The 24153-nt window shown below is 41.4% G+C and overlaps 1 protein-coding gene across 15 annotated transcripts in view; it reads right to left on the reverse strand.

Annotated features, from left to right (window-relative positions):
* The window catches only part of NEB (nebulin), a 197269-nt gene that overhangs the window by 165215 nt on the left and 7901 nt on the right, over nt 1-24153 (reverse strand). For all 15 annotated transcript variants that reach the window (XM_053918664.2, XM_053918673.2, XM_053918671.2 and 12 more), the window contains exons 6-20: nt 23175-23282; nt 22601-22705; nt 21855-21959; nt 21053-21157; nt 16190-16294; nt 10806-10910; nt 10169-10276; nt 5298-5414; nt 3600-3704; nt 3399-3506; nt 3195-3299; nt 2692-2790; nt 1472-1576; nt 398-505; nt 200-313 (exon numbers count right to left, since the gene is read on the reverse strand). In XM_053918664.2, the coding sequence (XP_053774639.1) occupies nt 200-313; nt 398-505; nt 1472-1576; nt 2692-2790; nt 3195-3299; nt 3399-3506; nt 3600-3704; nt 5298-5414; nt 10169-10276; nt 10806-10910; nt 16190-16294; nt 21053-21157; nt 21855-21959; nt 22601-22705; nt 23175-23282 (1602 nt within the window). The remainder of the gene's footprint in view (nt 1-199; nt 314-397; nt 506-1471; nt 1577-2691; nt 2791-3194; nt 3300-3398; nt 3507-3599; nt 3705-5297; nt 5415-10168; nt 10277-10805; nt 10911-16189; nt 16295-21052; nt 21158-21854; nt 21960-22600; nt 22706-23174; nt 23283-24153) is intronic.

Below are 24153 nucleotides of genomic sequence, written 5' to 3' on the forward strand. Positions count from 1 at the left end.
TTTATGATATTCATTGATGTCTCAAAGGACACAGAGGTCATAAAAATGAGGAAGTTAATCATCCTTTAGCACTGGGCTTTCATGTTTGATTGTCTTCCTTGATCTGAGATTTCATTTAGGTTAACATCACATCCAAGCTCCCATTCAACAGTAGGTGTGGCCACATCTGAAAATAAGGGTGATTGGCAAAAGCACTCACGTCACTCTGCATTTTGGCCGTCTTCAAAGAGTGCAGCATCTTGGGATCATCATTAATGCTGAGGGCTCCAATCATTTTCCCTTTGTTTTTCTCATAGTCTTTCTTGTACATCACCTGCAAAGACATCACACATGTCAGATCCCACCCATCAGGGAACACCACGGAGTCCCCCAGCCCAGGTCCCCAGGCCACACTCACGTCACTAGCATTCTTGCTGTTAGCCTTGGCTGCCAGGAGGGGAATGGCGTCCACTTTAATGTCAAACTTCTTAGCTTTGCTCTTCTCCCAGTCGTACTTGTAAATGCTCTGGGCAGGAAAATTTTAACAAAGGAATTGACAAAAGGGATAAGCACGTTATCACACTTTGAAGACTAGAAGGGAACCCAATACTTTGTCTTAATATAAAGGGACTTTTCATTGTCCATGAAATCATGCATATTTTAGCTAATTCTCTTGAAGCTGAAGCTTCTAATTCTACAAGATTAATCTTATGTACTCTCCATTTGGCTATTTCATCAAATTAACTTAATTCTAGTTATCATACTACTGTTTGATTCCTAACACTGAATATTTTTTACAATAGCACAAATATTCAATAGTTAACTTTTTATAATATAAAGGCACCGCTTTAATTGGATCTCAAAGTCCTCTGCAAAGGTTATTTCATGAATCGTTATAGTACTCATTGATGCTGGACAATCTTTGTACTTATGTAAAGGGTTGTTGAGGAAATGGAAACATCTAAGGGTAATGTGACTTTTCTACAGAATTAAGTGTGGAAACGAGAGATCGCAATGGACAGCCAGCCCCACACCTTTCGAATGCTCCATATCCTCGCCAGTGCAAGTACTCTTACATGTGGAGATAAGTACCATCTCCGTGAAACAAGAAACATTACAGACCTGAAGGATAAATGAAATGAAGCTAAATCTTCAAACAATGCAATCCTGAAGGAAAACTAATTATAGCATAGTATAAATGAACAGATGACTAACAGAGCTAGCATTGAATTTCCAGTTACACATACATGGGTGACAGAATTTCAGAGGTTGACTAAAATATAGTAATGTCTAGTTGTATGAAGCTACTTACATGATTGCTACATACATGTTATGTGGTAAATTCAGTTGCATTGGCAGAGGCATAGGAACATGATACAAATGTTAACGGTTCTTCCCATCTTTAACATTGAAATAACGATTTAATGAAACAATTAAAAAGTCAAAGCACAAGCTGTCAGTATACCGCATGGCATGGTGGCGAGGAACTTACATCACTCAGGTTATATGCATTGATTTTGTGCTGGATAAGGGCAGGAGTATCTGGCGGTATGTGGCACTTAAACTTTTCACTTTCGTGTTTCGCTTTGTAATTTAGCTGAGAGAGAGAGAGAGGATGATTTCAGAAGAAGAATTGTTCCAAAGAACAAATTTTCATAACAAAATGTAAAATAAATTTCCTTAAATAAAACTGACAAAGTTGTTAAAAGGAAAGTCCAGAGCTAGGGTAGGCCACCTGGCACAACTGACAACCTGTGTCCTGGACATGTGGCAGCTGTTGTCTCGTTGGGTACCACGGTAGGGCCCAAACGGAAGGAGGTGGCTCTTTCACGCCCGGTCCCCTTCACGTATGGCACAACTGGCCCTGCAGATTCTGGGAGGGGGGGGACAGCCCTTTCCTCCCTCTCATTGTCAGTTCTCACAGGAGAATCTTTTCTAACAAATACAGGGTGGGGCAAAAGTAGGTTTTCTAAAAAATACAGGGTGGGGCAAAAGTAGGTTTGGTTATATGGTAAATAATATAGTAACTAATAAGTAATAACACAAGAATAAACTCTGTTTCATGCACTCACAACTGTAACCCTACTTTCCCTCCTCCTGGTGTGGTTCCCATGCCCATGCGTACATTACGGCTTGTTGATTCTCTAACGAAAGCCTTTCATTTCTCAGGTCATAAATCTCCGGAGGTTACTCTTATTTTATTTAGTTCAATGTAAGTTTGGAAATTCATACTTAAAACTCGTATAATAAAACTGACTGCAAACACTCCATTTTCTAATACTTATTTGAGAGACAGAAATCCCAGGTGTTAAATATCTGCTCTGGGGCCAGGGTGTGGACGAAGCACATCTCTCCTTTCACTCAATTTTCAGAACAACCACAATAGGAACTATGCAGCATTGAGAAGTTAAATGATTTGCCCAGACAGAGCTGGAATTTGAATCCAGTTTTATCTGACTTCAGGACTCATGTGCTTTCCGGTACATTAAGCTAAGTTAGTTTCCCTTATAGAACCATTTTACTTTAAGTAATATCCTCCCGAAAAGATGCAGAGGATGCAAGACAACTAAAGAGAAAATATTTTTGGGATTGTACAAATATACAATTTACATAGCCTTCTTTGTAACTGCGACAAGTCACAGGACTTCCTGTGCAGAGTTATGCTATACTGCCCCTCGTAACTGGACTTCCTGGAAGTGCAGAGGAACTTACATCACTCAGTTGTTTAGCATTGACCTGGGCTTGCACCTGAACAGGCGAGTCAGTTACTTGAGTGAATTTTATCTTTTCTGGGTGCACTTTGTAGGTGTGCTGTGGGGGAGAAAAGGAGTCAGGTTTAGCAACATTGCCTGTCAAATCCATGTAGGCCTACAACACTAGTGAGCAGAACCCCATTCTCCCAAAGAAAAGATACCTGGAGTTAATAAAACACTTGTTTTTTTTCTAATTAGACTGCAGTATCTTTGAGAGATACTTTTATAAGAAACTTTCCCATAACTTCAGATGCCCAAGAACTCTTCTCTGGGAAAGTAATCTAGAATTAGCTCATGAAATGTATGGGCAAAAGAAAAAATAGTATATCTACTTTAAATAAATTTACTTTCTTACAATTTATTGGTTTGCATTTATTTGTAAAAGTGTCAAAATTTTAAACATATCTGGACCACTGGATGCCATGGAGCGCGGTGATGCTCACAGTCACACTGCAGACTTACATCCTTGCACTGATCCAGCTTCTTGATGGCTTCATATTCCTGAGTTATGGTCTGGGGGAAAAAGCATTTACCTCTGTCCTCTTCGTATTCTGCTTTGTAGTTTTTCTGTGAGAAAAAACAAAATCAGACATAAGGATGCAACCGTTGTATTCATGCCCTAAAATTGAGTTACTTGGAAACCTTCACAGTTGTATTAGAACTTACGTCACTGTTTTGAGCGGTGACTTTCATGCAGTGTGTGTAATGTGGGTCCTCGTAGCTGCCTACGTAATGTCCCAAAATATCTTTTAAGTAGGACTCCTTGTATTTAGTCTGAAAGACAAGACATTTCATTTATTTATTTGTGAAATGGTGGTTTTTGTGTGTGTTTTGTTTTTAGAAAGGAGTAATGGTAGGATTGCTTACATCACTGCTGAATTTCTGCAGAACGGTGTCAAGCTGAAATTTGGGGGTCTCGCAGTAGTTTATGCTCTTTGACTTTGTCTTTTCATAGTTTTCCTTGTATAATCTCTGTAAAGAAAAAAACTAGTTCAGTGGATTTCTGTCACTCCCACACTGATTATAACACTTGTATTTTCTAACACTAAACAAAAGAAGAAGAAGAAAGATATTGCCTATCAACTGTCTTCAGAACTGACAATCAGATACTAGGGTGTCACGAGTGATAAGCCTTTTCTATGAGCAATTCTGGCAAAGCCTAAGTTTTTCATGTGCTTCAAAAAATTAAAAAGCCTGTACACTGCCTCCGACCAAGCCCTCAGCTGCAGAGGTTCTTGTGTGTCTCTGAACATCCACCTTCTCCATGCACCACCCCACACACACTTCCCTCCCTGATGTGGCACATCACAGAGGGACATTCTGAGCAACAGCAAGTGTTCCTGTTTTGTAAACAAACCTGCATGAAAAACTTCAGTAAATATTGAGAAATACACACTCTTTTTTTCCTCCTTCTACCATGGAAAACCCAGTACTGTACCATAAAGTATATACAAGAACTCAAATCATGAAACTCCCAACTCATCTCCTTTGCTAGGATCTTTTGCTCTGATAATAACAATAAACAATTATTAAGATTGTAAATGCACACATGAGGAAGCACATTGTTGTCGCCTTTCATACTGGGGTTTGAAATTGTAAATGCTGCTATTCGTTTTTAATATATTTATGGTCCTGTCTTTATCAGCAGAGTGGATTCAAACCTTGGCTTTTATATGTTTGATAAAGATGGCCTTCATTTGGGAAGCAGGGTTGATTCCCTGTGGAGCTATTGAGACAGGTCCGTTTCCACTCTCTCACCTGCCACTTCACTCACCCCGCTTCTCATCACTTGTGCTCATTCCTGCAGTGCTGACAACCCGGGGCACAAAGAGAAGAAGACTGGCGCACCCAGAGAGCCACATATAACCCTCAAATGTTGGAGAAGCTTAGTATAAGCTAACCATAAGGGAAACACGCCACTGATCACATGTTCAGTCTCTAAATACACAGTAAAAGTGGACTTGGGCTGCTAGTCTTCGAATGCCAGGCCCAGTTCTTACTTATCTAATCTGTTTCATTGCTAATGGTTTAGTAAAGCTCTCAACAACTCCACAAGTAGAAATTCCTGTGAAGACTTAAGGGCCATCTTCTGAGTCCCGCTGTCTGCAAGTGATGGTTTTGTGGCCATGATCTGAGGAGCCAATGGCAGAGGCGGGGAGGGAACTTTCACAACAGGACATCGTCCAGCCGGGAGGTTGCTAACACTGCCTCATCTTTCCTTCTCTCCTCCCCTTTCAAAATCTCCTTCTGCCTCTGTCAAAATCACAAAGCATCTCCTGGAAGGGACAGTAGCCCTGGAGGCACAAGCACCTGGAGTCTGTAAGCAAATGAGGATTTCCCTGCCCATTGAACTTAACCCCAATGTCCCCCAGCCCCACAAATTGACACACATCATACTCAGAGGTGCTAAGGCCTTCCCGTGGTTAGATAGTTACAGGGGAACTGCTACATCACAACTTTAAAGCACTTGCAATGTGTATTTGCATTTAGTCATTATAGAAAGCAAGAAAGCTTGTCTCTCTTGCAGCTGAAGTTAAGAAAACACATTGACAAGAATATACTTACGTCACTTAGGGCATTTCCTGCCACCTTCAGCTGCTTGAGCAGAGGGTTCTCTGAAGCAGGAAGTACATTATAATCTGCTTTTCCTTTATTCTTTTCATAGTTTTCTTTGTATTTTACCTGTAGGAATGAAATAAAGTGATAAAGAAACTCTAAGAGTTATTTTTGCTCTTGTCTCTATTACAAAATTATGACATAGTTCCACAAATCAGTGTTCTCTTTAGAAAAATGGCAGCTTGACAATTTACAAGCAAAATACTTATAGTAGCATAAGTATAAAATTCATAACAGTAGTAGAGAAACTGCATAAATTTCCAAGGTATCTTTTCTTCTTATTCATTTATTCATTCCAAAATATCCATCATGGTATTTTTGAGTATCTATTACATGCCAGGCTCTTGGACACATACAAGAGAAAGTAACACATAGCCCCTGCCCCAAAAGATGGAGGTAGATAGATACATAAATAACAGGAGAGAGAAGGAGGCACAAATAATGACAGCACATGTACCAGATGCCTGCTGCTCCAGAACCCTATCTGCCAACACATTTGAAAAGAAAGGAAGCATCATGCACTACTCTTACATCTCAACTGTCACTGTGTGTGTGGGCAAGTGTGCACTTAATGCCCACACAGGAGGGGAAGGCAGGGGCTGGGGCTGGATGAATGGTGGCCCCTTCAGCTTTTCTCTCTGCCTTTCCCACTTTGCACCTTTAATTCCAGCTCTAGCAGAAGCTATACATGAGGGCTCAGAAGCCCCTGTCAGGAACGTGTCCAATGGAAGGAGAAGACCCTAGTTCTGACCATGATCTCCAGGGCTAGCCATCTGTTCCAGCAATAGAACCGTAAAATAAGTTCAAACATTTAAAAACCTCACAAAAAAATGCAATCAGCTTGATATCCAAAGGCAGGAGATACACCACTGAAACCCAGAGGTACCACACCCTATAGGCTACACAGAGGACTCACAGGGGACAGAAGACACAGATAACCCCATAGCGTTATGTATTTCCTTGAAAAATGGGAACAGTCAGAAAAGAAATTCCACAAACCCTACTATTCCCCTACCTGCACTTGGGACACACCCCGCCACTCCTCTTTACAGGTGAACTGTCAGGGCTTGTGGCCAACCCGTCCTTCTTCTGAAGCACCAGGCCCCTTCCCTTTCACCTGCTCAAGGACATCTCTCCAGCCACTCTTCCTCCTCCAACACAATCATACCTTCCCTCCACCCTGGATTTTCCATCAGCATAGAAATATGGTGTTTTTGTCTCCTATCTTAAAAAAGAAAATCCCCTCCTCACACATTTATCCATCAGCTACTGCAACTTTTTCTTCTTTTCTTCTCAGCAAATCCTTTGAGAGAGTTGAATATACTTACATTCTTCTATTTCTCTCTTCTCATTCACTCATGAACCCTCTCTAAGCAGACTCAACTGAATTGATCTTATTAAGTTCACCAGGGACCATACAGTGATAAATCCATTTCAGAAACATTTGATGCATTTGGTCACTCCCTCCTCCCTGGACTTGCTTCCCAAGAATTCATTCTCTCTAGATTTTTCTCCTATCTCATCTCACTGATGTCTTCACATGGAACACTCCAGAGTTCAACCCTTAGAGTTTTCCCACTCGCTCCCCTGATGGCCTCCATTCTTATGACATTAAATCTATTTGCCCTGGCTGATGGAGCTTAGTGGATTGAGCTCCAGCCTGCAAACCAAAGGGTTGCCAGTTTGATTCCCAGTCAGGGCACATGGCTGAGCTGCAGGCCAGGTCCCCAGTTGGGGAACACAAGAGGCAACCACACACTGATGTTTCTCTCCCTCCCTTTCTCCCTCCCTCCCCCTCTGTCTAAAAATAAATAAATAAATTTTAAAAAATCTTAAAAAACATACTGTCCATATGCTGATAACTCCCAAATTTATACACCCTTGCCAGATATCTCCCCTGGAACTTCAGACTTATAATCAACTGCCCACTTGACATCTCCACTTGGATGTCTAAAAGGTATCTCAAATCTTACAAGTTTTAAGCTGAGCTCACATCTCTCTTCCAAAAAATAAAAATAAAAAATAAGTCCTGGCCAGGTAGTTCCATTGGTTAGAGCATCATCCGATACACCAAGGCTGCGGTCTTGATCGCTGGTCAGGGCACATACAAGAATTAACCAATGGCTGAGAGAAGCAAGATGGCGGCATAGGTAGACACACTGCGCCTCCTCGCACAACCAGAACTGACAGAGAATCGAACAGCAAGGGGGACCAACACCAAGAAAATAGAAAATAACCATTCATCCAGACTGGTAGGAGGGGCGGAGACGGGCACTGGGGTGGAGAGGACTCGAGTGGCTGTGGCGGGACTGAGACTGGCGGAGTGTAGGACAAATGGCACAGGCAGTCTGAGCACTAGCAGACCGTGTGGCCCCACATTTGCACAGATAAACCCAGAGGGCTGGACTCAGAGTGGCAGAGACCGGGGCAGGCAGAGCAGCGGGTAGCACCTTGCGGCACCACATTCGCCCACAGATAAACCGGACGAACGGTGGGGAGCGAAGCAGACCTCGTAACCCAGGGCTCCAGCTCAGGGAAATAAAGCCTCAAACCTCTGATTGAAAACGCCCGTGGGGGTTGGGGCGGCAACAGGAGAGACTCCCAGCCTCACAGGAGAGGTTGTTGGAGAGACCCACAGGGGCCTAGAGTGTGCACAGGCCCATTTACTCGGGAACCAGCACCAGAGTGGCCCAGTTTGATTGTGGGTAGCGGAGTGAAAGATTGAAAGCCGGAGGAGAGTGAGGTGGGCGCCATTGCTCCCACTCAGCCCCTCCCCCACGTACTGCGTCACAGCGCAGCGACCAGCATTACCCCGCCCCGGTGAACACCTAAGGCTCCGCCCCTTAAAGTAACAGACGCCCCAAGACAAACAAAAAAAAAAAAAAGGCCCAAATGACAGAACACTTCAAAGCTCCAGAAAAAATACAACTAAGCGACGGATAGCCAACCTATTGGATGCACAGTTCAAAGCACTGGTTATCAATATGCTCACAGACTTGGTTGAATCTATTCGAAAAACACATGAAAAAATGAAGCCTATGCTAAGAGAAACAAAGGAAAATGTACAGAGAACCAATAGTGATGCGAAGGAAACTGGGACTCAAATCAATGGTGTGGACCAGAAGGAAGAAACAAACATCCAACCAGAAAAGAATGAAGAAACAAGAACTTGGAAAAATGAGGAGAGGCTTAGGAACCTCCCGGATGCCTTGAAACATTCCAACATCCGAATTATAGGGGTGCCAGAAGGAGAAGAGGAAGAACAAAAAATTGAAAACTTATTTGAACAAATAATGAAGGAGAACTTCCCCAGTCTGGCAAAGGAAATAGACTTCCAGGAAGTCCAGGAAGCTCAGAGAGTCCCAAAGAAGCTGGACCCAAGGAGGAACACACCAAGGCACATCATAATTACATTACCCAAGATTAAATGCAAGGACCTACATCCAAGATTACTGTATCCAGCAAAGCTATCACTTAGAATGGAAGGGAAGATAAAGTGCTTCTCAGATATGGTCAAGTTAAAGAAGTTCATCATCACCAAGCCCTTATTATATGAAATGTTAAAGGGAGTTACCTAAGAAAAAGAAGATCAAAAATAGGAACAGTAAAAATGACAGCAAACTCACAGTTATTAACGGCCACACATAAAACAAAAACGAGAGCAAACTAGGCAAACAACTAGAACATGAGGGTTGTCATTAAGGGAGTGGGAGGGGGAGGGGGGGAAGGTACAGTGAATAAGTAGCATAGATGATAGGTGGAAAATAGACAGGGGGAGGGTAAAAATAGTGTAGGAAATGTAGAAGCCAAAGAACTTATAAGTATGACCTATGGACATGAACTATAGGGGGGGAATGTGGGAGGGAGGGGGGTGGGCAGGATGGAGTGAAGTGGGCGGGGGGGGAATGGGACAACTGTAACAGCATAATCAATAAATATATTTTAAAAAAAAGAACCAATGAATGCATAAATATCTGAAATAACAAATCAATGTTTCTCTCCCTCTCTTTCCTTCCTTTCTCTCTCTAAAATCAGTAAATAATTTTTTTTTAGAATTTAGGAAAAAATATTCACTGTTTTCATCTTTCCTATCTGGATAAAAGGAAACCCTCTCCATCTAGTTGCTTAGACCAACACGTGTCCTTATACTCCACATCTAAGTCATCATCACACCAGTTCAGCTCTACTTCCAAAATACTCCTCATCACTCGTCCCGCTACCCTCCTGGTTCAGAACAGCACCTGGATACTGACACAGCCTTCTACGTGACATGATTTTCCTTCTCTCGCTCCTCCAGCAGAGCCAAGGCCGGGGTTAGAATCAAGTCAGATTGGCTTTGAAGTTGATGCTCCTTTTAGTGCCCAACCTGCTGTAGAATGCCAGGGAGTCTGGCAATTTACCAAAGTCACTCTAGGGCATATATGAGCTATCCCTGATTCATGTGTCTTGTCTATAGGTTTTCACCAGTTAGTAAGAATGTAAGAACAATAATGGTAGTGGTGAGTGCGGGAGTGTCTATATTCATATAAGGCTGCCAGTTGCCTTTTCCTGAGCAGGTCTCTTCTGTCTTCTGTCTGAGATTATAACGCTTCTACTTCCGGGTCTCAAAAGGTCCTTTATGAAATATTGAAGATGGTAACAGGGTATTGCGAATGCTCACACGACAAAATTTTAAACAATGTAGTACCCCTATTACAATACTGAAGTACTTTTTTTGTTCACTAAGAACCCTCTTTTTTTTCATTACATGCAAAAGCAAGAGTTACAAGAAGTTCACCCACACTAAGATCATCAAGACAAATGAGGGAACTTTCTCATACCTTGCTAGCTGCCACCCCAGCTTGTTTCTGCGTTTTGTACTCTGGTGTTTCCGTCTGCATGAAGTAGATCTGGTCTTTCATATTCTCAAAGCTCTCCTGATATTTCCTCTGTAAGACATTAGACACACTGAAGAACTCCTGTGGGGAAAAGCTGTGGGAGGCTTCTGCATCGGAGGACAGAGGCCACTTAGTTAACATCGGAATTAAAGACAGACTCAAAAGGAGCTCCCGAAGCCAGGGGTGGAGAACTTTAGAGATTAAAAAAAGGACTTATGTTTTCCAGTGAGGAAAATCTGGGAAGAAACTAATCAGTCTCATAAGTGTACTGTTTGGGAACCCAGCAAAGAATTAATTAAAATGGGTCCCTTTCACCTGTACTCACTTTGAAACAATATTCCTATGAAAATTGAGGCAAGAAAAAAGGGCATCTGATCAAAACAGTATTTCTCAAAAAAAAGGAAAGATTGTGGGGTTATTTTTTCTTAATGGGAACTCTACACAAGTCTTGCCCCCAACAAGTGGTGCCAGTACATAAATGTTCCAGTACCAACCCCTTCAGGGGCAGCAGGTGGCTAGAAGTCATGAAGGAAGGGTCTCCCTCTCAACCTAAGGATATCTGGCCACCCTTCCCACTTACTGTGCTGATGTTATCAGCATTCATCTTGGCAGTTGCAATTTCAAAGCAAGGTGTCTCACTCCATTTGCCTTTGATTTTATTTTCATAATCTTGATTGTATTTTAGCTAGAAGGAAAAAAAAAAGAAAATAAGACAAGCAAAATCCAGGATTTGACAGATAAGAGAGCAAAATAAATGGTCATGGGCAGCTTTCAAAATTATCTTGACTAGACTCTTCTTGGATCCTTAATAGATGTCTTCAAATCTTCCAATACACTCTCAATTTACCCAACAAGAAAGTTAAATGAAGGGGATAGAAGTACTAACTCTGCCTCCTCTTACTGAGTTTGGGGACTTACTTCATCTCAGAACTTGTTCCCTGCTGTTTGAGGAAGGAGAGAGACAGAAGCATCCCCCATTTGCAATTCATTGTTACAATAAAACCACTCAACCCCAAATTTCCATGCCAGATGAACTTGGCCATTGATTCTGAGCTTTAATAAAACTTGTAATAATACAGAAAGCAATACCACAACAAAATTTGGCTTGTACGCCAATGACTAAGACTTCCTAGTTTAGACTTCAAGAAATTTTACTGAGAACTGGAAAGTAATTAAAAAATTAAACTGCTACCCCATCTTGTTCCCAAACACCATAGCACCTGATCCCAGGCTGTGGAAGCCCTGGAGAGAGGAATTATGTCTTCTTCATTTTGTGTCCTCGGAGTCTAATACAAAAGCAGCATGTAGAAGTTACCATATAAATGTTCAACTACACTAAGTTGAACTGAGGCCATGTATGTGGTTTTGAATGACTTTGGCATGAACATTATTTGAGCAGAATTTGCCTAGCCAACCCCAAACCTGGGCATGTGAGCTGGAGTCAGAGCTGGGTTGCAGCAATTCCCCTCCTTGGCTCACAGAATGTATTGATAAACATTACCAATGTTCAGAGTGTTTATATGCCTAACCCCCTATCACATGCTTCAAGGAAGCGGAAGGTGGTTTTCTGGTATGTATACCTTTAACAGAACAAGTACCAAGGTTAACTGATGTGTAGAGCCAGTGAGTTTGAGTTCAAGGAAGCTCACCCTTCTCTCAAATGCCCTATATCTTTCCTTCTCAAAAAGCTAATATGCTAATCAATAACCAAGGGGCTTTAATAGCTATAAATTTTAGAGCCCCAGACCTGAGTTCAGAAGCTCTGGACCCAAGACTTAACTCCATGATTTCTAAAGGTATAACTTAGTCTCTTTAAGCTTCAGTGTTCTTAACCATACATGCTGACAAAAATACTTACAGAGGATGGTTGGGAAGATTACATAAGACCATGCATACACCAAAGAATGCTTTGTAAACTCAACAGTGATAAGCAAATGTAAGGTTAAAAACTGTAACATAGCAGAGAATACGAAATTCTGAAGAAAAGAAAATTGTGCACATGCATGTGTGTGGTCTTCAGTGGAAAGTTTCATGAGATAAAACTTTCTTTATGCCACCGATTAATTTGCCTACCCTCCTCTTTTGAAGTTTTAAAGAATTAAAGTCAATAAAACTGATTTTTCAATTTGCTAAGACAGCCTAGATAAGTGTTTCTAATCTTTTTGGAGAACAGAACTCATCAGGAATCTGAGAGCGCTGTAAAATGCCCATAAATATTTACAACTTCAGAGATATTTGATGTACACACACCTGAGGTTACAATCTCCTAATCTACAATTTTTTTTTTGAAGAGATACAGACACTCCTCTGCCTGCTTCAAAGGAAAAAAACTCCAGGATTGGGAGTGGGGGCAACCGGGTCAGACACATCCCCAAATTGAGATATAATTAATACAATTTAAAATTGAGAAGGTAACATATTCTTAATGAAGTCCAAAAGTGGGCTATTATAGAGAAATAAGAATCACATATGTAGATTTGTTAAGCAAAATTGAGTAGGAGATTAATTCTCACAGCATGAGACGGATATGTGATTTTTTTAAAAAAGATATTAAAACAAGATGCAAAAGAAGGGTGGAAGACCACCTCATCTAGGGTCCTTCCCTTCCCCACTTCTGACCTTTCATGTCCAAAGCTTGTCTCTTCCACCCACCCAGAGCCAAAGTGGGTCAGGGTGGAGTTGGATCCCCCACAACCCATTCCAGAGTACTTCCAAGTTGGGAAGATTTTCACTACAAGGGAGGAGGCTGGAGCTTGTTACTGCTGAGGAAGTTGCGGCCTTCCCCTTCATTTGGGGGTAGAAGAGAAGTTGAAAAGATAAAGGCCTGAAACTAGACGAATGAAAAAGAGACAGAGGTGTATGTCCACATGGGACCTCCCCGCCCCCACCGCCAGCCAAAGGGCCTCTCTCTGCAGGAGGCCTGAGTGTTTGTGTGGTACATGGAGATGGATTAACCACATCAGGGGGCCAACATCCAACTTCCCCCAACCCTCACCCTAACCCTTCTCTCTAACTCTGTCCTGTTTGTGGTTGATCAATGGAAACTTGGAGGTAAGCATTGATTTAACTTGCTCTAGGATTTTGCATTTGTTCATTTAACAGAGGAAAGTCCATTAGGTCAATTATAAGCTCTGGGACATCTTCTGTGGGCAAGAGGGTAACCACAAGTTTATAGATGAGTCAGCTTGCTCCCGCAAACCATAGTCCTTCCTCTCCAGAAGCCAGCTGAGGGTGCTTTCATTGTACTGTAAATTAGGTGTCCTAATGTCTTGCTTAACCACACGACTATCAGAAGTGTTATGACTACAGAGTTTTTCCTTTTAATTCTAGATCCCATTTGGTATTACCTGGAAATTACAACCTGAAATCTTACAGTTCTTATTGTGAATCTGGAAGAAAGCACAGAGGCAGGCACAGAGAAACTAAAGGGACTTCCCAGTGCTGCATTCAGGACCCCATTTGTTGCTTGTTGTTGTGGGCATACTTTCCTCATTTGAAATGCCTGCCTACATGAACAACTCTGCCTGCCTGCCCATCTGTGCTAGAGCTACAAAGTGAGCTGAACCAGGAGGAGGTGCTGGCATGTAGCTGATGGCTTTGGCCAAAGACGAAGGTGAGAGTAGGGATTCTGACAGGTATAGTGAGGAAGGCTGGTAAACAGAATGTAACAGCAATATCATCATTACAGATATGTACACATTATATTAACATAGAAACTGAGGGCTGTAAGACAAAGGGATGGATCTGGGAGACATGATTCAACAAGGAAATGGTAAGAATTTAAATGCATGAAAGTGAGTAGGTAAAGGAGATGTTACCTATTGGGGAAAGAAAGAAAATGATACTGAAGCATGGGTCAAAGCAGCTTGACAGCAGGGAAGATGTCAAGAGAAAGGAAGTGAGTCCCACATCTGAGTCCCCCAGCAGCCCTGCACCTATCTTATTGGATGGTTTGCTGTTCAACTGGTGTGACCAATCACAAGTATTTCTTTCCAACATAACTATTATTTGGGATGCACAATGGCCACTAAGAACTTGGAAATCTGCTCTGACTGGTGCGGTTCAGTGGGTTGGGCATCATCTGGCAAGCTGAAAAGTCATTGGTTTGATTCCTGGTCAGGACACATGCCTGGGTTGCTGACCAGGTCCCCAGCTGGGGGAGTGCAAGAGGCAGCCGATCGATGTTTCCCACCCACTTTGATGTTTCTCTCCTTCTCTTTCTCCCTCCCTTCCCCTCTCTCTAAAAATAAATTAATTAAATATTTTTTAAAAAAGAACTTGGAAATCTGGGCAAGACCAGGATGAGTTAACTATCATTGTGACAGAATCTGGTGACATTCTTCCACAGCCATCCTCCCCTTGGCTCACAGTATTACTCCACAAGGGCAACCCAGCCCTGGGAATGCCTTCAAAATTCCCGATAACCTCTCCTTATCCAACTGGAGTGGTGTGGTCCAATATGCATATAAGGCAAGCCACCACTATAATTTAAAATTATCTAGTAGCCATATTTTAAAATGTAAAAAAGAATATGGGAAACTAATTTTAATAATGTATTGTACTTAACCCAATAGATTTAGAAAATAGATTCCGTTTCAACTTGTAAGAAATATAAAATAATGAGCTATCTGTCCTACTGCATGTTCAAGACCTAGTGTGTATTTTACACATATGGGACTCTCAGTTCATCTGTCACATTTCAAGTGCTCAATAGACACGTGTGGCTAAAAACTACTATTTTGAAAAGTGCAGCTCTAAACGAGCTGGCAAGCCTAATTTTGTAGAGAGATTGATTATAGGGGAGTTTGAAAGCATGTTTTTTTTTCTTACCACCTTTAAGTACCCGCACTACATACTCAAATAAGGTAAAAGAATGTTGTCTTAGTAAGGTATCTTTTAAAATATGCTTTAAAAAAATTTAAAATAGATTTTTCTTTCTAAGTGACTATTTGAAAAAAGCCTTTCTTTTTCTTCAAAAAAGATGAATGGTCTTCGCTCCCCAATCTTATTTACAATATCAGTACTTCCAGTGGGCCATCTCTTTATGGACAGTTCTAAGTGAATTTCTGCTTAGCCCTGACAAAATAGGTTCATGGTATTCCTATGAGGTATTCCTACTGTACTTATTCGATCTTTACCCCAGTAGCCCTGGGTTCTACAGATAAGTAACTGCAGTATCAGACACTAAAAAACATCATTGAAGAGACCTCACCATCCATAACATTTCTTTCTTCTTTACTGGACATGTTCTTTCAAAAAAAAATACTTGGACAAGATAGAAACCTTGAGGTTCCACCAAAATTTAAGACCAAATTATGACTCAACTTCACAGAGGGCTAAGAAAAGTATTTATTTAAAAGCAGCAGTATCCCAGGAGAAAGTGGCTAGATTTGGACTAATTTTTTAAAAAGAACTTAACATGGTCTATTCATCATTGAACATCTGTTTCTCTGCATTCCTCAGAGCTAGTTTACCAGCCTAAATATAGGCAGACCAGGCTGTTTGCCAGGACCTTAAAAGTTATGAGGTGCCCTCCCCCTGGCTGTAAATTTAAGCTATGTCTGAGAGACCACTCATGCATTCTTATTTTCCCCAAATCTAACTGAGAGCGCAAAACTATATGGGGTCTTCACAATGAATCGCAACAGTCAGATCCTGTGATTACTTGGTTCCCTGTTCACCTCACTTCCATAAGTCAGATGTCAAAGGATATTAGGATGCGGGTTCTGTTTTCCAGAGGCAGCTTTCATATTTATCAATCACTGAGTCGTTACGCTGGCTGAACACTCGCTCACACAGTGGTGACACTGTGAATGTATTGCTTTTGCTGTTACATTTTTTAGGGTCATTGCAAAAATACTCAGTGTTTACCTTGTGTCTTTTCACCTTCGTTACTTTTTCTGAGTGTTGAGCTTATTAAGCAGGGTTTTCAAGGGAAACAGTGTTCCAGCCTTATTTACGTACCTTGCTCACTTGATTGGTCACTTTCTTGGCAAATTCTATATCTGGAGGATCTGGCAGAGGTGTGAATTGTGCTTGCTGTTCAGCAAGACCTTTTTTGTAGGCAATCTGTCAAAATAAAAGGGATGCAAATGAACCATAGATAATTATTCCATTAATACTGTCCATGTTCCATTTGTTGGCATTTTAAGACTATGTTTTCATCTAGACTAGAAGTCTTAAACTTTAGTGTACTGCGTGACCATAATTTATCCTTGTAGATGTTGCATGTCCTTCCTCTCAGCATCCTGGAGATTGCTCCCTTTGAGTTTTCTCTCCTCTCCAAGATTGTTGGCCCTAGATCTGTTTCCTTCCTTTGGCTCCATGTCATAACCTGCAACTGAAATTATTCTCTTAACCAGCACCCTCAACTCCCAGTGACTTCTCTTTCCCTTACACTTGTTAACAAACTGCCAGCTCTGCATCAACTTAACCACACACTTCTGTTGTTCTTATATCCAGGATGTGAGAGCTACTGAGGAAAATCACACAATTCTATGGATTGGGTAGTGATAACATGATAGCCAAGGTTAAAAGAGCCACAGGAAGAAGGTACAGAGGAGGCAGGGCCTTTAGCCTGAAATCTGCATGCCTGTACAATGATAGGTTCTGGGAACAACAGCCAGCTTGGGGCTCTGTGCCCAGTACTGTACATTTACCCAACTGCCACTTTGCCTTTACTGAAGCTTGAACATCCCATATGTGTCTCTGGTCATTCTCCACTAGAGACAACCCCCAACATTGTCCTCAAGCCCAATTAATTGCATCTTATCCTCAGCCTCCTCTTCCATAGAGTAAAGAAAGGCTGCACACTTGTCTTTCTCTGCGCTCATTCTCACCTCTCCCCTCCACCTGCATGGCCCAGAGGAGAGGCATGAGCAGGGCATGAGCCCAGCACTCAGGGTACCGTTCCCTCCAGCAGCCCTGTGTGCCTAACTCTATCAGCCACCTCTCCTCTTTCTTCCAGCTTCAACTCTCCCTCTTCGTGAGTCCTTTCCCTCAGCCTATGAAATAGTTCTCTTACCTTAAAAAAAGTATCTTGCCCACTAATTATGCATCCCTTTCACGCTTGTCTTCACTTTTCTTCACTACTGACTCCTTAGGCTTTTTCTCCCACCAGTCTTGACTCCTGCCTCCAACAATGCAGAGTATTCATAGATCCCCAGACGCATGAAGCCTTCTTCTGTCTCTGGACCTCATCCATGCTGCTCCCTTTCCCTGGCATGCCCCGACTTTACCTTCCCCCCGTCTGCCTGCAAGCTGCCACTTGTTCACTGGGTCTCAGGACAAGCACAGTTTCCTCTCCTGTGCCCTCCCTGACTCCATTGCCTTCTCCAAGATTCTCACTCAACTTAGCCCTTACCTCCTTCAAAGAAATTCTCAGACGATACTGTAACTGGTTGGTTACACCTCTGTCCCTACTTCGACTGTGAGCTCTGGGATGGCAGAGAACATAATTTCTCCTCTGGGAACCTTTGTGGCCTACACAGTACCTGACAAGAGCGAGGTCTCAGTGACTGACTTCTGAATGTGTGGTTTACACACGGAGGCCATCGGGGCCAGTCTGAAGAGGAGAATTATCTTCCCGATTCATCCAGTGCTCAGCTGTGAGACTTCTACAAATTATTTCTCTTTCCCTGTGACAATATTCTTATTTATAAAGAGGTATATAGTTCTGAGATCCCAATTATTTTCTTCACTCTTTAACCAAGTTTCCTTCTAACTCATCCTACTAATATCTACCTAGTGCCTCTAACAAAAGCTTTCGTGACCATTAAATCAACTGGGATGCAAAAGACAAATTTTAAAATGTGTTAATTGAATTTCACTGCTTAATTGCATTTAAATGAATGAAGACTTATTTTGGGCACAAGGCAACCTGTATTTTGCATTTCTGGCTAAGGCCTAGAGGAGAAAACAATGTTCTTCCAGGAGAAATGCTGATTAATGATGACATCCTGTCAAGAACCTTCAGAGAAATCAGATCTAGCAGTCCTAATTTCTCAGGAACCTCGGGCAGAATTCTGTTTCTTTAGAATTCTGCACTCTGGATCAGCTTAAGGACTCTCTTAGTGTTTGCCAAGACTTTGGTCTCTATTTAGATTGTAAAGAAAACATGGTAATTAGGGTTAAGACAAACACAGGAAGGACAGGAGAAGAGGGAGCCTCTGAACCCAAATCCTTAGCTTGAAACCTCCATGCCTACCCAGTGATATATTCTGTGAACAAATTGCTTGCTCTGTGCCCAATAACTGTAGAAGTTCATGGTACTGACAGCAGGACTAATAGGCGTGCCGGTGATCTGATGCTTAGTGCATGCTTGGTCTCTGATGAAAATAAAAGCCTATGCTAACTGCCAAGTCTTTCAGAGCAAGGATGGGAAGGTTTTACTTGATTACGTCTTCTATCAAGAAAAATGTGGCCAACTTTAATTGTTCAAAGTCCATAGCACTACAGTGGCATGGAGGCTTTACGGATAAAGGGAGACATTATGAGATTAAGTGTCTTCTTGGAAACCTCTCTTTAGGCTTACGTGACATGCATTTCCTGGTTCTTCAATGTCTCCCACAGTCTGTTCCCTCATTCTTTTGCTGGCTCCTTTCCAGGTGTCCTCAGTGTGGGTGTCCTCCAAAACTCCGCCTTTGGTCACAGCCTCTTTTGCCTCCCCCATACATTTTCATGTCTTCAGTTGTCACTTAGATTCTGATGACTCTCAAATATTAATCTCTTGTCATCTCACATGTATGCACTAGTACTAAATTTCTAACTGATTCATAGGATGCCTTGATCTGAATATTTCCTCCATTGTCTCAACTCTAGTTCTCTTTAACTAATGCATCCTTACCAGTTATACCTCTGCCCACCCGGACTGCCAGTCTTAGTCACAAATTCCTCTGTGGCCCCTTTCTCTCTTTCGTCCCCAGTATCCAATATCATTAACACTTTTTAAATACTTGTTACCTTCAGATTTCTTTTTCCTCTTCTTTGTCCCCATCATCCCTCTGATTCACCCATCTTACTAAAACAGTCTTCTACAAATAGTCCCCTATAATTGTGCCTAGTCCCAGTCTATCATATTGTGTATCACAATTTCTCCAGATTCTACTTTTATCATGTAATGCGATTTCTCCAAAATCTCATGGTGCCTCTTATTGACTACCAGATCATGTCAAAGCTGCTTTGTCTGTTTCATACAAGTGCCCTCATAACTCGGCACCCACAGCATTCACATTCTTTGTGCCCTAAGCCCCAGGCTCATTGCACCTCTGTCCCTTTGTTCGAGTGCTCTCTATTTGAAATGCCCTTCCCGTTCATCACTGCCCATTCTCTCTGAATCACCATCTTCACGTGGCCTTCTCTGATTCCTCACATGTATCTTGTCTTTCTCTTACCAAGTATTAGACTGTAGAGTTTGTGTGTGTCTTTTTAACTTTTTTTTCTTATGGTTTAGTATATAGCACTTTCATCTGACCAGCTTGGTTATAGATTTTCAAGGGAAAGGATGAAAACTTCTTGTTTCACTTTTCTTGCCAGGTATGCATGTATAATGGACTTTCAATGACTAAGATTGATCACTTGGTAAAGGTCAAACAATATTACATATTTATCAGATACAGAACCAAAAATCTAATCTTAAAAAAAAAATGGGAGGTCCCCACACACTGAAATTGGCACACTAGATAGCCTTGAAATTTTGTTATATCTTCTTTAGTTCCTAGCTTACCCTGTGCAAGGATAGGAGTATATCTGCTATATTTTAACCAATTACATGCAACCTGGGATAGAAAATATGTCCACTAAATTTGCAGGTGATGACAAGTAAGAAGCAATAAAAAAAATAGACCTCAAAAGTCAGATACACCTCAAATGTATGTGTATAAAGTTAGTTCAGAGCAAGATAGAATCCTAAGATCTATTGGAAGTAAATCCAATAAGTTTTAAGAAGCCAACTGGCTTGTTAAGTTCACATTGAATGTAAGAGGTTCTAAGGATCTAGCTGACAACAAAATGAAAAACAACTTGCCATTTTATAATAGAGAGTCTCCTGAACACTCTGAATTTTCAACATGGCCTCTAGCAAATGTAGGGAGCAAGAAATAAAGTAACTCAAAGCAAGGGAAGTGCTAGGCCCACACAAGGCTCTCTGTTGCTGCTTTCAATCCGAACAAACCTATCAGGGCTTTTAAGTTTTCAAGGTCTAAGATACTAAAATTCTAGCCAATGGGACTGCCGGTGTTTTGCTGACTCTGCAATACACTCTGTGTACACCAGTGGCGAGAGGTCTTGGTGGGACAACCACACACACATCTGGACAAGTACGCCAGTCCGGGCCCCCATGCCCAGAAAGGCAGACACACCACAATTCTGACTTCGTGATTAGGATAACAAATCAAAATCTTGCAGTAATATATTTACCTAATGTATTTGAAAAGGTGGCTATGATTCCAGTAGGTTTTAAAATGTTACTCTGTTATACAGAAAAAACTTTAATACCAGCCAAGGGGACGGAAGGGAGCATGCTCTAGTGGAAAGAACTCTGGTCTTGGGATCACAGGACCAGGTTTCCAGTCGGGGTCTACCACTAATTACTTCACGTGACCTTAGACTCAACCTGTCAGGAAAGCGGATTCGACTAAATTCTATCTAATGTAAACTATAAAGTCTAATTTAAAGTAGGAATCAAAAGTTCTAATGATTCTAGATGTATTCCTCTGCAATAATGGCACTTAGTCTCTTCTAAATAATTGCAATGAGCATCTGGCCAGAAGATACAATTTGAGGTGCCTGATTCCACACTACAAACGGTGCTGACTGCAGTCCACTTACGTCACTGAGAGCTTTCTGGGCTTGGGCAACCCTCCTCAGCTCTGGGCTGTCGTTATATGGGTAAAACAAAGTTTTGTCTTCTTCCCAGTCTGCAGTGTACAGTTTCTAAATCAGAGAAGAGTAAAAAGCTGTGAGAATATGAAATCACAGTTACATGAAAATACATATTTTTTACCTCGTCCATCAATGGCATAAAGACTCAAGGGCAAGGTAAGAGCAAAGGTAAATGGAACTCACAGATAACCCCCACTTTTCCATCCAATTCGAATCATATTTATTAATAGATTCTCTTGCTTCTCCCAACAAATCTTTCTTACAGAAGGGCAGATGTGTCTAATTCTGTTTCATCTCCTCTCTGTGAGTTTACCTGACTCCTGCAACAAGCACTAGTGCAAGTGTAAGGAGCCAGGAAGGTACTTAGTGTAGTTACTGTCACAAAACAGACCCTTAATAAGAATGATAGGCAGGAATATCCAAAGTGTAGCACAGGGTCTACAGAAAAACTAAATATTACTTTGCATGTCTCCAGAGCTGGACCTCAGGAGTATCCGTTTTTTCCCACCCACTCTTCCCAGGTTGCTCAGGTCCCTGACAGGACCCTCTCCTCTCCTCTTCCCCAGAACTCTCTTCTCTGTTCTTCCTCGCCAAACCCTATTCCTGCAGCCACACCAGTCTCAAGGCTACTCACGAAGAGACTGGGGAACCGTATTTCAGATTCTCAAGAGTGTGGTGAGTATTCCTCTAGACAACACGGTAGGAGAACAGAGGAAGATAGAGGTGGTGACAGAGGAGAGGCTTTTACCTTACTGAACAAGGCTGTGTTCTTAATGGCCTGGACAAGTTCAGGGGCATCAGGGGGAAGCAGGTACTTATCCTTGGTGTCTTCCCAGTTCTGCTTGTATAAAACCTAAACAGAAAGAGCAGAGAGCTTCATGTCTCCCCCATGGCATGATGATTTAGGTAACAAAAAAGAGCATCTTGAAGAGTTTTTCACACTCCAAGTGCCCTCGTACAAAGGTTGCCAATGTGGTTCCAGCACCAATTAGGAAAACACTGACCATGTCAGCATCCCATAATACTTTTCCCACATTGGTAAGCTTTTCCTTGGAAAAATATCTATTTTTTAAAAAAACCTTAATCATGACTCTGATTCTTTACAGATTCCTTTCAAAGGGTGTAACCTATCTGGCTAAATTTGGATGATACATGCATTTCTTTTGACTGACATGGTATTTTCAAAAAGTATTTTTAATTAGTTCCCTACATTTGAAATTTGAAATTTGTTAAAAATTAAGTCTGACGACACTGGGACTGCACTCCGTGCAGCAATTGCCTGCGGTCGAGTTGCACAGGCTCCAACCCACAGTGCGGCCCCGGGCACTTCAGTCATCTGGGCAGCCCCGCTGGCCTGTGTGCATGTAGAGCTCACAGTGCCTGTGATCAGTGGGACTGGTGAGCAGGATCAGGCCTGTCCCGCGTTCCCTCGAAGGCCGGGCAGAGGTGGCACACATTCTATTTTGTGTCCAGCCATCCATACCACAACCTCACCTTACTGACTTGCTGCGACACTTTCTTTGCGTGTTCAATGTCCTTTGCTTTTTCATCCATGTGATAGATAGTTTTAGCAATATCACCATCCATTCGATACTTAACCTGCAAAATAAATGCACAGTTAGACTTCATGACAGGCATAACCATGTGATTAAAGAATGTCTTATAACCCAAGGTCATCAACCCAATCACTCTATGTTTGCATCACAAAGCAAAGTTTTTTAATTGCAGGTAGAAAATTGTGATCTTCAAAGGTCTGCAGAGCACTTGTATTTATTGCTTGTCTGCTTTCCTGGCCAAATTCCAGCCTCCCTGTGCTCCAGTATGGAGGACCACAATGAGTCGGAACTTCCAAAGTGTATCACCTCTTAAGCTAACTTTCAAAGCCAACGTTTTAGAAGCTTCTTTGGGTTCACATTTAGAGCAACATCATCTATGGCCAATGTTTCCTCTAGACTTCTGGACTGGCTCATAGTAACTCAACCCCTTATTTTCTCCACACCTATTTAAAACCAGTTCCCACGGGGAGGCATATTTTTGATGTGTGTTTTATTTTAGCAATGCAGCCCACCTCACTGAGCTGATCTTGCACTTTCTTGATTCTGCGATGTTCTGGGGTATCGGTCGTGATAGCGGTTGGCTGTCCTTTTTCTTTCTCATACTTCTCCTTGTATTTATTCTGAAAAGAATATCAGATATTAGCCTGAAACCTTAAAATACAGCAGAAGAAATTTCAGGCAATGCACTCATCTCCCTCTAATAAAAGTACTGCGAGTTATAACAATTATCCATTATAACAGCATTTTTTGTCCCCTATCCTGATTCTCAGCAAACACTAAAATAGATTCATTAATTGCTCCTCCAAAACATGGTTTATAATGGAGACAGTAGGAATGGTATTGCAGACTATTGTCTTGGAAATGCCCTACAATGATTCTCTCAACATTTTTATTGTCTGAGTGCACACATAAAAAAGCTTGAACTGCAATAATTTTAGAAAATAAATATAGAAATTGAACCAAATGTGAAAAGACTTAACTGCTGATACAATGCAAAAATATTCAATTCAGAAGTTGCTGCTAAATCTCAGTGATTTGGACAGCTGAGACACCATCTGAATTAATGAACTGTCTAAATTATGGAGTATTTTGAAAAGAAGTGCAATTCAATTATTTCTGCTAAATATACAATGAGTTCTTGCCTTAAATATAATGTGCATAATATATCATTATTAATGGTTCAAGAGTACTCTTGAGTGGAGTAGTCAACAATCTAAATTATGTTATTGATTTACTTACTAACCACTTTTAAAATATTAAAAACCTGTGCCAACATTCTGCTCAGTCTACCAGAAATTCTAGGATATTAGCATCTGAAATTAATGAGATTTTATGGCAATAAGTTAGCAAAAATAATTTCTATTTTTACTGAATACTACAGTGATAAAAGAGGCAAGATGATATTATTTTTAGAAATCTAAATCTTAGAAGTCTATTGTTTAGATCAGTCAAGAATCTGAACTAGATGAAAAATAAAAACAAAACCAAAAA

Source organism: Desmodus rotundus, chromosome 2 (assembly GCF_022682495.2).
Source record: "Desmodus rotundus isolate HL8 chromosome 2, HLdesRot8A.1, whole genome shotgun sequence".
NCBI lineage: Eukaryota > Metazoa > Chordata > Mammalia > Chiroptera > Phyllostomidae > Desmodus > Desmodus rotundus.